The sequence below is a fragment of the Cyphellophora attinorum genome, assembly GCF_001299255.1.
Source record: "Cyphellophora attinorum strain CBS 131958 chromosome Unknown Contig10, whole genome shotgun sequence".
In the NCBI taxonomy this organism is placed as follows: Eukaryota; Fungi; Ascomycota; class Eurotiomycetes; order Chaetothyriales; family Cyphellophoraceae; genus Cyphellophora; species Cyphellophora attinorum.
Genome location: NW_017253238.1, coordinates 609,971 through 622,346, shown reverse-complemented (window position 1 = coordinate 622,346; position 12,376 = coordinate 609,971). Strand labels below are relative to the sequence as shown.

Here is a 12,376-nt window from a genome sequence, read left to right as displayed (position 1 = left end):
CTGGCTGAAGCTACTGAGCTATTTGGCTGGAAAGAACTCCATCGTTCGTCCACTAATCATTGTCTACAAGGTATAAGCTAGGATGCCTGCATAGTTGTGAGAGCTTCACCTGCCGCGTTAGTTGATGCGCCGGGGTCGTGTTGAGCTGCTGTGGTGCGTGCATGATTGACATCATATGTCCGGACCGTGCTACAGACAGTCTGTCACTGCTTGGATGCTCATGAACGGGGTTGATGGCGAGCAAACATCAGCTCACGGTTGGCCAGCAATCTTGGCCGGCGTCGTCAACCAGGGCGACAATACATACATCAGCGCCTGAGCCCTATGGACCAAAGAAATTCCCGAACGCTGTCGGATCTTTGTGACTGCTCTAGATTTTTCTTCTACCCATAGCCTCATGCAACGATCGGGACAATGCGGCTTTCAGAAGCAGAAGTGCCTGTCAAATACGTCGCTTCGGCTTGGACTTTCCAAGCTGGGCAAAACACACATCCCTGCTCAGTACTGTATATGCAACGACAGTCACGTGCTGTTAAGTCACGCGATTACGAGAATCTGCATCAACTCTGACAGGCTGGCTCACCTGCATTCATGTACTTCGCCCACCAGCGACGACCATATATCGACAGATCAAGTGTGCCGAGGACCAGTGGTATGTTTGCGCGACCTCAATGCACTCACATTGCGTCGAGAGGTTACACGGGTCGAGCTTCTGGAATGTTCCTCTGCATGCTTCAACGACCTGGCAGCCTGCAGCCATCATGAGGTTTGGTGAGAGAATCCGCGGGACAGCTGCTCGTAGCCGGTCTGGAGTAGACCGCACTGTTGTTGAGCCTCATCTGATCTCCGGCATCATGCGAGATCGTGCAGCGGCTAGGACTGCCTACTCCAGCGCTGCCCGCACTCAAGTCGGCGTCATCACAGATGGAAGACTCCCATGCGGACTCCCATGCGAACTTCCAATGAGTGGCACAACATACTTGTCAAATCTGCCAGTTTCGTGCGGCCACTGGTGCTGTTCATGAACCATCTGAAGCAGTACGCCGCCATCTGGTCTCGGAAGAGCCTGTCCGGTGATGCACAAAAGATAAGATCAGGCATTCCCGCCATGCGCTTGCAATAAGTGCGTATCATCACTAATCTCACGCTTGGGACTCGAAAGGCGGACGTTATGCTTGAAAATACTGGTCTGCTCTAGCTTTGCTGGATTGGCTGCCACCCGACCATCACCGTTCTGATGCTAAGATATTTCCAAACGTGCCTTTCTTGCATCTAGCGCGACAATCAGGCGCCGTCAACCGATTCATGTAGAACTGCTCTCTCCAGCTCAAGTGGTTCTGCCAACGAAGACTGCAACTATGTCCAGCTGTGCAAGCATGCCCGGTTTTCAGCCATGATTGCGACAACTTGGCTCGACCCTTCTGCACTTGTTCCCTGATGAACTCCGTATGGTGCGAATATCGCAACGAGCCATAATGCAGCCCAAAGCAGCCTGATCCGCTTGACTGGATGATGTTTCGATATGCTGGGATCCGATCTATCCGCGGAAAGGGGCGTAAGGTCGACGACGATCCTCATCACCGAAATTGCCAGGTCGCTTCGTTGACCCTGGAGCAACCAATTCCAACACCTCGAAGGCAATGTCCATCGTCACCTATCCTATGTTAGCACAGAAAAGCATATTCCGAAGGGCACTGACTGACCTTAGTTCTTTCCGCCGCTCCGGCAGCAGCACGAATGACCCGCTCCCAATCTTCATTCTGCGGAACCTCGAACATCAGCGAGACCATATTCTTACCCTGTTTTCGTCAGTCCGACAACCTGGTCCCTTGGAGCGTGCAAGATATAACTCACATTCGTTGAACTGTGTCCAAAAGTGCACTTAACCCCGTCATCAGTCATGTACACGTGCATCGATCCTAAGGGTGTGCCACCAATGTGACTGCCGGCAGCAACTCCAGACTGATCTTCTGAATCGTTCGGAAGGCGGGAGTAACCAGGGGAGGAGTCGCCGGTCCCTTGCTCTTGAAACTGCGCCTGAAGGTGAGCCTGCGAATTGCTAGGGGGAGCAGAGCCATTTCTGGCGTACGGCGACGAGATTGTCGGACGATCGGCAGTATTGGACAAGCCGTTGAAGATTGATCCTCCGGACGACTGGCCTGTACCAACATTCATGTTCGGCGTCTTGACAGACTCAGGGGCGTAGCCGGTATAGGGTTGCGGGGCAGCCCAGTTGTTGGCGCCAGCTGCGGGGAGATGGCTTGAATTGGATCTGATTGGACCATATGATGTTTGGCCTTGACCTTGAGCCTGTGTTGTGGTAGGGAATGGCGGGGTTTGAGCTGATCTGGTCGGATCCTGCGTGTGCCGAGCTGGACGACCATTCATCTCCGATTTGTGAGGTGATACGTTCTGAGCCTGCTGATATTGCGATGGCGCAGTGTGGGAATGATGGTACTGAGGTGGTGCTTTCTGGCCTTGCTGATTCTGAGGTTGCGTGGTGTGGGACTGGGCGCTCTGAGTTGACACGTATTGTTGCGGGGGTAGTGGGGACTGAGCGGAATGTGCAGCGAGGAGAGGATTGAGTGGATTCGTGACTAGCCTGGCACTGGACGCGATCAATCTGGTGGGTGGATTGCCGGGAGTACCAATGACAGAAGTATCCAGTTGCCCGACATCAGGAGCAAACACGTGAGCCTCTCGAGTCCTACCGCTGTGACCGAACAAGTCGTTCGTTTGCGACATGCTGCGTCTTTTCTGCATGAACCAACCTTTCAGCTTTCAGGGATCCACTAGACGTAGCAGCGACTCGTCGGGCGGGCAGAAAGGTCGAATGCTTGGAAGGTCGGCTGGTCTAGTCTGGCCCGGGAGGAAGGTCGGTTATGTTATATCAGAGGCAGATATTCGTATGGAAACTTCGGTGTCAAAGCCAACATGAGTCCGGTATATATAGAGCTCGAAATATTCTATCGTGATCAGTGCTGGTGCAGTCTGCCATTGACTCTCAGTAGTGAAGTGTTGGCTGTAACAAGCGATTAGCATTCACCGAGAGCAGCGAGGTCAAATCGTAGACCTGGGAGATTGACGAGTACGGTCCTGTCTGCCCATCCGTAGATCTTTCTGCATTTACAGCCACAGTCGCAGCAGCGCTTCGACAACGCGAGATCCGCGACATTCTTATCACAGCAGCCCATTAGCGGCTTGTCTTTGGTTCGAGTCCAATATCATGACCTCCGACAAGCTGCCGTGAAGCACAATGCTCGTGAGCGAGGCCCACTGAGCGCTGCTTAAGTGGAGGGGCCTCATGAACCGTATTCGAGGCCGAATCGGCTCAAAAATGTCGAAATAGCTAAAATTGTCAAGTAGTTTCGAACCACTCGGAGGACGACATGGAAGGTCGAATGGTAGGATGGTAGGGTTAACAGATAGAACCTGATGTATTTCCCAGTAGGGAAGGACGCCTTCCCAAAGCGATTCGACCTTCCAAGGTTGCTATGACAGATAGAAGTCAACGCATTTCCTGAAAGAGAAGGAGACCTGCCCGAAACAATTCGGCCTTCCAGACTCATTTAACAGATAGAACTCGTCGGATTACCTGGTCGGGAAGGACACCTGCTCAAAGCAGATACCGGCAACCAGATCCTCATGCAGAGCTGTAGGCAATCCCATCGGTACACGAGCAGTTCAGATCGACACAGTAGGAGCCACCATGCTGTCCGAATTGTAGCGAATCCTGCTTGCTAGCCTCCGCCGTAGCAGTCGCGCTATGGCAGACAAAGCAGCGAATAATCCAGTGGTCATTAGTCCAGTCCACAGTGGCGTAGTGTCGGTGAGCAGACCACGCCAGTCCTCTTGCCGTGCACATGAGTCCTCGTCTGCGCCTGACTACAATGACTTCGAAGGAGTCATACCGTAAATATGCCGTGTTCACAGATTCCTCCGCCGCGATAGCGGAAGGCTGGTCCCTGCATTCCGGTCTCCATCCTGTGTCTTGGCACTCGCACAGCCAATCAGCGCCTCCGGCGGCCCTCGTGGTTGAGTCAATGAATCGAACATCCGAGATCGTGGGACTCATCGACACTCAACGACAGCAACATCTAGACGTCGTTTGCACACTCCTCGTTCATTCGCCTCTACCATGGTATCCAGCAAACAGAGCTGCACCCTGCTAAGCCTCAAGAACTCCTTTCGTGCTTATCATTCCCCAACAACTTCGGACCATATTCCGGATCTACTTATCGACTATAGACGAAGACTCCCGGCAGTTAGCAATCAATCATGGAGAACGTAAATACGATGTCGACAGCTCTGCCCACTCCTGCATCGCCGACGGCAGCACGCGTGACTATCGCCGCAACCTCCCTGCCAGTTCGGACAGTGAGCACTGCTGCAGCGTCGGCCCCGAGCACTGCGGCCGTCGCCACGTCGCCTCCTGCGCGCAGGCTCGTCCGCCGGGATAGCCTCGATAGACGAGAAGCATTCTTGAAGGGCAAGGAAGGCAGTCGACAGCGCAGGCGATGGGAGAATGGTAAGCTTCATCCACGAGCCACGCGTTTCTCCTATGCCACACGCTGGTGCACCTGAATACATACATCTCACACCCTGTGTCAAATGGTGTGACTGACATGAGCCACACGCGCAGACCGCCTGCTCTCCAACCCCTGGGTGGAGCCTCCTCTACCCTCCGACTGGGAAGTCCGCCAACCTACCCACGCCGCAGCGTGCCCTACTACCTAGCACCCCTTTGGTACGTATGCCTATGAACCGGGATCGGGCGAGACACGATCTTCCCGCTTCAGGTTCCTCCCGAAACATGCTCTGTCTGACAAGTGCAATAGGGATGCCGCCGAGTTCCAACGCGCGATCGAAGCGAAGCTCACTGGGAGCAGTCGACGCGGCTCCACGGCTCGGAAGCGCGCAAGAAAGCATGGCTCATTGAAGTTCCCCGGGATGAGCCCTATCGAGGAGGCTGCTAGCAATATCCCGAAGGAAGTTAAAGCGAGGCTAAAGAAGAGCCGGGCTGCCAAAGGTCTCCTGCAAGATCTGGAAGAGGAGGTCAGAGGTTGGGTCAAGGGCTGGAATGAGGCTGAGTTACAGGGCCGTGGAATCAGCGGGCCGACTCAGCACAAGAACCTCGTGTACAGGCCTCGTGCGGAGACAACGGAGAGCGCAGACAGTGGCGCAGTTGTGTTGGACGAGACGGATGAAGAAGACGAAGAGATCGTGTTCGTGGGACGTAAGGGCGTCGTTGTCGGGGATGGCAGCTCTGCGACCACGACGGATGGCGATATCTCGATGGAGCCCCCACCGACGGCGTTGCAAGACGTCGAAATGACCGAAGACAACGCCACCATCTCCGACTCAAAGATGGTCTTTGATGCCCTTGAGGACGACCGTGGAGCCAGCTTCGCACGTTGGCTTGTCCACTGTGTTGGGTCATACTATGGCCTGCGCACATGGAGTGTCACGCGCGAAGCACAGGGAATGCCGAACATGCGAGAGGCATATGTCGGCATCGATGAGCGAGCCAAGGGCTTTATGGGGCGAGGGGTTCAGGTTGAGGGTCAGAGAGAGATTGAGCTGCCGCGACCGCTGTGGACAATGGTCTGATCCTGGGGAGGATGTGGTGCTAGTAGCCCCAACAGCTCAATGATCCGTCAAGCTGAAGGAAACCCACGAAGATCGTTACCCCTTCTACGCGTACCTTTCAGCCCTCATTTGCCAAATATGACAAAGCCATCTCCTTTTTCTCCAACAGAGAACAAAGCTGCCAAGTATCGCTCTTCTGACTTCATCAACCTCACGAGTAACTGAATGCAGCCACGACATTCATGAATAACGACAATACGAACGGCGCGGCCGACTACACGAATGAGACGCGACTTACATATCATTGTACAACATATCTCCTGATACCATCAGGCCTCCTGGCCCACATTTTCGGTACATTGTACATAAGAGTTGCTTGGGTCCAGGCCAGTGTGTTTGGTGCAAAGCACTTATACTTCGATTTGCTTCATCAGGGAGTTCTGGTCGATCACTGTCTGTCCCATAACTCAGATTGTTTGTGTAGAATTTCGGTGTCTTATCGTCGACGATAGCTACATGTAGCTATGGCTTGAGCCATGGATCGCTCATCTGTCGAATTAGACTAGTTGTTACATCGTCGAGGCCATACATGCTGCCGGGCAGAGTACACCCGGCTTGCATCCACCACATCATCTGTATCCAGGCGAGCTCGAGCACGCTCATCGTGGGCGTCCGCCGTGCTCACTGTTGAGAGCCTTCGGCGTCACATAGATCCTCTGCGCTGCTAGTCGTTCATCCGCGACTCCGCCTCGTAGCGCGCGTGCTCCGCGTGTTCTCCTCCACCGGCGCTTCGTCTTCACCAGTACCCACAGCTTTTGCTGACTTAGCTTTCTTGACCGAAGCAGATTTCGTAGCCGACGTTGCTTCAGCGGTGGACTTCCGCTTCGACGAGACGGGTGTTGCTTTTGCCGAAGTCTGCTTCTTCTCAGCTGCTGTGGCGGTCTTCTTGCTGGCCCCATTCTGCTTGCCCTTCTTCTTAGCCGGCGAGGTCGGACCAGGCGTATTCTCACGCTCCTTCAATGGACTCGGTGATGGTGTTACTGCTCTATCGTCATCGCCCACGTCTTGGTCGCTATCATCTTCGTGGATGTCGATGCCATTGCCGTTCTCCTGCATATCTGTATCACCGCCATTGTCTTTTGCCCGCTTTGTCCCAACCTCGATGATGGCGGGACTAGACAGTTGGTGCCGTCCCATGCGCTTGGCTGCGCCGGAGTGCTAGTCGCTTGTACATCTTCCATAACTTGATCATCGTCGTCCTCCTCCTCATCACTGCTACCTTCGGCATAGCTGATCGCGTTGGACGCTCGAGCGCTCTTTCTTGAGGGCTCATGAGACTCGGTTGTAGCATCATTGACCTTGGTCTTCTGGGTCTTGGCCTTTGGCGTCTTTCTGATAGGCAGACTGCTCTTCTTCTTCTTTCTCGGCTTGTCGTCGTCATCGTCAGGCTCAACAGAGACGCTCTTGCGTTTCTGAGCCGCCGTTGGTAGTTGCGAGGGACGCCGCACGGCTTTGACGCCTTTCAGTTGCTTCATGGTGTCTTTGACGAACTTCTCCAGGCCAAGCGCAGTATCTTCCGGCAGATAGTTTTTCTCTGCAACCTTTTGCGCCTCAGCATGGCTGGACATTGGCCGGAAGAGCGACTTATGGAGGTTGACTTTGCCCGGCCAAGTCTGCAACACATTTGCGCCTTTCGCATGCGGCATGGTATCAGCGAAATTTCTAATGACGGCTTGTGCAAGGTCGCTGAGCACATACAGCCGCTGGCTGTGCTCGTCGTCGGCCTCGACGTTGTCTCGCATCTGTTTGACACGTTGGGCGATGTGGAATATCAGGGAGATGTTGTTCTCGTTAGCGACTGCAACGAGATAGAAGACAATGTACTTCGAGTACTCAAGAAGCTCGACATCAAACCCGTCGTCCGCTGGAGGATAGTCAGGATGATACGCCATCAAGCTCAGGAGGCGGGCGGAAGTCATTTCCATCACGTTGCATCGCTGCCAGATTTGTTATCCTGCTGCTTTCGCTCAAAAGCTTGAGTACGAGATTTGAGGAAGTTGAGAGCAGAAGACCGTAGCTCGTCGTCAGGCTCAAATGCTAGAAGGAACATGATCGTCAACCATCTGGTAGATAGTCTATTCTGGGCGTAATATTTCCGGACTTGTGACACGAAGCTGGTGCGAACATCGTTGGGAGGATGGATGACAATCCAAGCTAGGGCATGAAACCGGGTTGGCGTGGTCAGCGCTTCAAATTGTCGATTTGAGGTGCACAGCTTCAAAATCATTCTGGCGGCAGCGAGCCGTAACCGGTTGCGTTGTCCGGGCGGAGTATCTTTGGCGGTGGATATCTCTCCATCATTCTCGATGAGCTCGAAGAGAGTTTTGTAGTTTGTCTCTGCGACTGCCACGAAGTCTTCACTGGCTTCGATCCCTTCGCCTCTGCACTGATTGACAAGGATCTTGAGGGATATCTCCTTAGCCTGCGTCTCCTCATCAGGATGGTCCGTCCATTCACCCGCGGCATCAGATTTGGAAGACTTCCGGTTCTTGCTCAGGATGTCTGCAAGGACAAGATGGCCGATTGCATCAGCTTCCGCATTCGCGATGTCAGGAGCGTATCTGCAGATCTGTCCAATGGCGGCGAGCCGACTCAGGAAGTTCGGCGAACCAGGCCGACAATCTTTCAGAATTTTGGTCAAGATGTCTCTCGCATGCATTTCTTTGCGATCGCTGACCGTCAACAAAATCGTAACAGCATGTTTGGCGGCTCGAGGTGACTGCGAGTATAAGGCAAAGTTTGACAAGGCTGTGAGAAATTTGCGATCTTTAGAGACTTCTTGGGGATACTTGCGGGCATATTGCGAACAAGCCTTGAGTGTATCGGCTGCACTCGATTCCTCGAAGTTGGTGGCTGACGGAGCTGTCTGCTCCAGCTCTGCACAAAGGGCAGTGACGTGGGATTTGAGGACCTCAGGAGTCTTGGAGGAGATCTCACGAAGCACTTCGTGAGCTGTTGCGCCCAAGCCGAACTGATCTGTTCGCGCAACGTCCATAATGGCAGGAACGTGGCTGCGGTTATACATCATAACCGCACTTCGAAAGATGAGTTCTTGCAGTGACGGCACTATCGATTGTGTTGAAGTAGAACCTTCGCGTATGCGCTTGAACAGCTCTTTCACACCGTTTGACATGGTCTTGTAGTCGTGTTCTGGCGATACGGCGAATTTAATGAGCTGATAGTTGCGTCGATCGTGCTGCTTGGCAAACTTCCACAAGTCGGCGGAGGTTCTTGGAGCGTCATAGAAGGGCTTGCACAAGCTGTCGATACAAGCAGAAAGCTTCGCACGGATCTTGGCCTCGCCGTCTTCGTCTTGGACAACGCCTCCGTTGTAGGACTCACAAGCCTCAAGAAAGACCCTGACACCTCTGCTGATCTGAGACTGACGCCCTTGCATGCCTAGCAGCACTCGTCGCGAGCGCTCGTCGAGGCTTCTGACAAGCGTCAGGATGCGTAGAGCCCTGACCTCATCAGGCCCGTCAAGTGTATTGGTCTCATTGGCTTTCGATTTGCGCTTGCCGGTTTGGCTTCCCTTGCTTGAAGGGAAGTTTAGCGGGACGAGGGCTTCGAAGAGCACCCTCTCAAGCTGTGCATGCAAGTGCTCGTCCTTGATGTAGTATGCGTTGAAGATTCGGCTCGCAAAATCCCCTGCCGCAATTTGTACGGCCTCGTTGCCTCTCTGGATGTCATAGGAGGCCGCGCCCCATATCTTTGACACCAGCGTTATAGCTCCTCACGAACGCCGATTTTGCGATCAGGAATCCGCTCGGCGAGAGCAGAAAATACGGAAGACGATTTTGCTAGACCACCATCAGCAGCCAGAATCGTGATGGCGCCGTGATAGCTGAACTTCGATAAGGCTCTGATCGCTGCCAATCTAACATGCTCATCCGGATCACGTAGAGCCTGAGCATACCCCGCCAGAAGTTCAGCCTGCTCATCATCACCAAGACCGATGCCGCCGGCTCGGGTAGACAGTACACGTGAGGCAGCTTCGACCCATGCTTCTCGAACGATGGGCGACCTATCGTTGCGGCGGCCCATGAAATTCTGGTACGGAATCCGGTGCACCGCGGCGAAGGGCTTGGGAGATGCTGGGGTCAGGAGAGGGTTCAGCTGTGTTGAAGCAGGCTCTGCCTGATCAATTGAGATTTGCGGGTATGCGGCGGGATCAATGCTGGCACTCAGGACGAACCCTGCAATACCAATGCCGGCGGCGATGTCGCCCAGAGTCTCGGTCGCGAGTCGCCGTAAAGCAACTGAGTCAGCCTGAAGCTCTGCTTCGACTTGCGGAATCACATTTGCGATGACATCTGGACATGCTCTCCATAATTCTCGCAGCAATCGATGAGCTTTGCGTAGATCGGCCAGACCATCGTCCTCGTCACCAGCATCGTTGCCATAAAGACGCTTGACCTTCGAAGGGTCGCTGTTGTTTGTGGCAGTTCCTGCATCGACGATCACAGCGTTGAAATAGTGAGTGATTTGAGCCGTCATCTTATCCAGGCAGGTCGTACAGATCGATTTGGCAATGTTGTACGCAACTGGGTATTCTTTGAGCTGAAGCTTGCTTTGGCTCATATCGTTCACTTCGCTCTTCCTGCTCTTCACGGCTGACTCTGGTTGCTTTCGGGCAGCAACCCTCATGAATTGAGAAATGATGATGTCGGTGACCTCGTGAGGAACATCAATTTCATCTATCACCAAGCCTAGCAGGTTCTTCAGGTGGTATTCCACAGTCTTTGAGATCTCGACATCGCGGCCAGAGGACGGCTCCGCAAATATATCGAAAGAATTTGTGAACAGGGCGGAGGTCAGTGATTCCGGGTTGTCCACATCTGCGAGCAGCAGGATGCTCTGAGACTCGGACAGCGACTGAAGCACATAGACATGCTGAGAATTGTATGCATTCGTCGGGTCAGACAGCGCCGGTAAGATGTAGTTGATGACAACATTGAAAATGTCCTACAACACGTTAGCACTGCGCCTGAAACCTCAGCATGAAAGTCAGACCTTGAGCTGATGGTTCTGAAAGGGAGCATCTGGAGCGCATATCTTCAGCACGTCCAAAATGCATGTCACAGCATATGCTCGAATGCCTCTGTCCTTATGACCGAGCAGGTTGGCATTGACAAGATCGCCGGCTAGCCCGGTCCACAGTCGCGAGTCAGGCTGGTCGTCGTCAAATGCTGCCAACTTCTCGCGCAAGTCCTTCAGCCGGTCAAGCAGGTCAGCGATAGGGATAGCCTTGCCTGGCCTCCAAGTCAAAGGCTGCTCGAAGTCAAGACCAGGAATGTCGTAGGCTTTTTCGGTTGATGCGTCCTGGCTTTGGCGGGCGGGCTTCGCTCGCAAACCCTTTGCCATGGCGTGTAAAAGTTGTGGTACAAGCTAAGTCGGTAGAGAGCGCATGTCGGCGAGGAAGGTGCGCATTCACTGGGCGCGACAGCGAAGGCAACGGCAGGCGCGAATGTGTGCCTTCTTCACTGTGACGAGCGACGTCTTGCGCACCGCAATTGCAAGTTCAAGTGTGGAGCTTCGCGGACTCGGTCGATCGCGTTCAATCGCGTCCACTTTGACGCGATTTGCTACGGAGATTCTTACAACACATTGGCATCAAATGAGCGCCTCCATTCAGGGACAAACCATACCATTCAACTCTACAGGCTTCATTCGAGCACGGGCTGGATTGTATGCTAGATCCTTGATTCACACTGTAGACGAATCTTTGTCTTCTCGCTTGTTGCTCCGATCGCAGCGCTTCGAGACGCTCTTGGTGTAGTCCTCGCCCAAAACCGTCGCAGCTATCAATCTCAAGCCAGGTCGATACTCAGATCTTCGAAGTGAACCACTAAGTCCTCCTTCTCGCCGTTCGGTGCAGGCTGCATCATGTCAACTTCGACTTACATTGGAAGCCGGTCGTAACACTTACCTTGGCTGCCATTACCCCGACCCAAAGCTCAGCGTCCTCAGGAAGAGTCGACCACCAGGTCACCTCTCGCAGCCCAGATCTCTTGCCCCCGTTGCCAACGAGCCAGACCCAGAGCGATCCGTCACTTATCCGCTCCAGCTCTAAAGTGGCTTTCGCCTGATCCTTAACTGGCATCAGACTCCAATCACTCCATTTTGAAGTAGCTACGGTAGCCACATTGCACTCATCGTTCTCGTACTCGATTCCACTCTTGATCCATTGACGACCGGCATCCAAGTTGACCACAAGAGCGAGTCCTCCTTGGTCGTACCGATCCCTCCAATTGGCCGACACTGTGACCCGAGCCTTTTTGAAGGCACCAACGGTCGTGGTCTTGTATATGATCGGAGCATTGAACGAATGCGTGGACGGTGGCTTCTCCCATACATCCGTTCCAGGGGGACATCTTATGTCGAACGGTTTGGTGATGTCAGGTATGCTTTGCGTGTAGTGGACTGACTGCCACTCTGACCCCATGATGCCTCTGGGGTGATTCTGCTTGGCCTAGGACTCGTGCTTGCAGTACTAGAGCTACAGCGTTCAGAAGCAAAAGGAAGTTGTGTACTTACGACTTTGTAGCGACTCTCTTGGGCTATCGTCAAAGATATTTCATATCACTTTTGGTTCAACTCACCTTCTCGATGGGGTATTACTTCGTCGGCATGGGCCAGGAACCGATTGCCCCTCGGCGGGCTTGCCTGGAAAAAGAGCGGGGGCTGCGTGGTACTTGGCTTCCACAGACTTTCTAGGCAATGCTCC

At 53.7% G+C, this 12,376-nt stretch overlaps 5 protein-coding genes across 5 annotated transcripts; 1 reads left to right on the top strand and 4 right to left on the bottom strand.

The window, feature by feature from the left end:
• Positions 1–1,537: 1,537 nt before the first annotated feature.
• On the bottom strand, positions 1,538–2,745 carry AB675_8072 (uncharacterized protein; the record flags this gene model as incomplete). The annotated part of the gene is made up of 3 exons (XM_018148490.1): positions 1,538–1,654; positions 1,704–1,799; positions 1,855–2,745. 3 exons carry the CDS (start codon positions 2,743–2,745, stop codon positions 1,538–1,540), a joined length of 1,104 nt encoding a protein of 367 aa, XP_018001142.1.
• A 1,880-nt stretch (positions 2,746–4,625) lies between these two features.
• AB675_8071 (uncharacterized protein) lies at positions 4,626–5,610 on the top strand (the record flags this gene model as incomplete). The annotated part of the gene is made up of 2 exons (XM_018148489.1): positions 4,626–4,747; positions 4,839–5,610. The coding sequence occupies 2 exons, from the start codon at positions 4,626–4,628 to the stop codon at positions 5,608–5,610; spliced, it is 894 nt and encodes a 297-aa protein (XP_018001099.1).
• A 711-nt stretch (positions 5,611–6,321) lies between these two features.
• On the bottom strand, positions 6,322–7,541 carry AB675_8070 (uncharacterized protein; the record flags this gene model as incomplete). Its single annotated transcript, XM_018148488.1, has 2 exons — positions 6,322–6,807; positions 6,834–7,541. 2 exons carry the CDS (start codon positions 7,539–7,541, stop codon positions 6,322–6,324), a joined length of 1,194 nt encoding a protein of 397 aa, XP_018001047.1.
• A 32-nt stretch (positions 7,542–7,573) lies between these two features.
• AB675_8069 (Sister chromatid cohesion protein pds5) lies at positions 7,574–11,013 on the bottom strand (the record flags this gene model as incomplete). Its single annotated transcript, XM_018148486.1, has 3 exons — positions 7,574–9,358; positions 9,391–10,614; positions 10,663–11,013. 3 exons carry the CDS (start codon positions 11,011–11,013, stop codon positions 7,574–7,576), a joined length of 3,360 nt encoding a protein of 1,119 aa, XP_018001231.1.
• A 446-nt stretch (positions 11,014–11,459) lies between these two features.
• Positions 11,460–12,094, bottom strand: AB675_8068 (uncharacterized protein; the record flags this gene model as incomplete). The annotated part of the gene is made up of 2 exons (XM_018148485.1): positions 11,460–11,528; positions 11,579–12,094. The coding sequence occupies 2 exons, from the start codon at positions 12,092–12,094 to the stop codon at positions 11,460–11,462; spliced, it is 585 nt and encodes a 194-aa protein (XP_018001084.1).
• Positions 12,095–12,376: the final 282 nt, after the last annotated feature.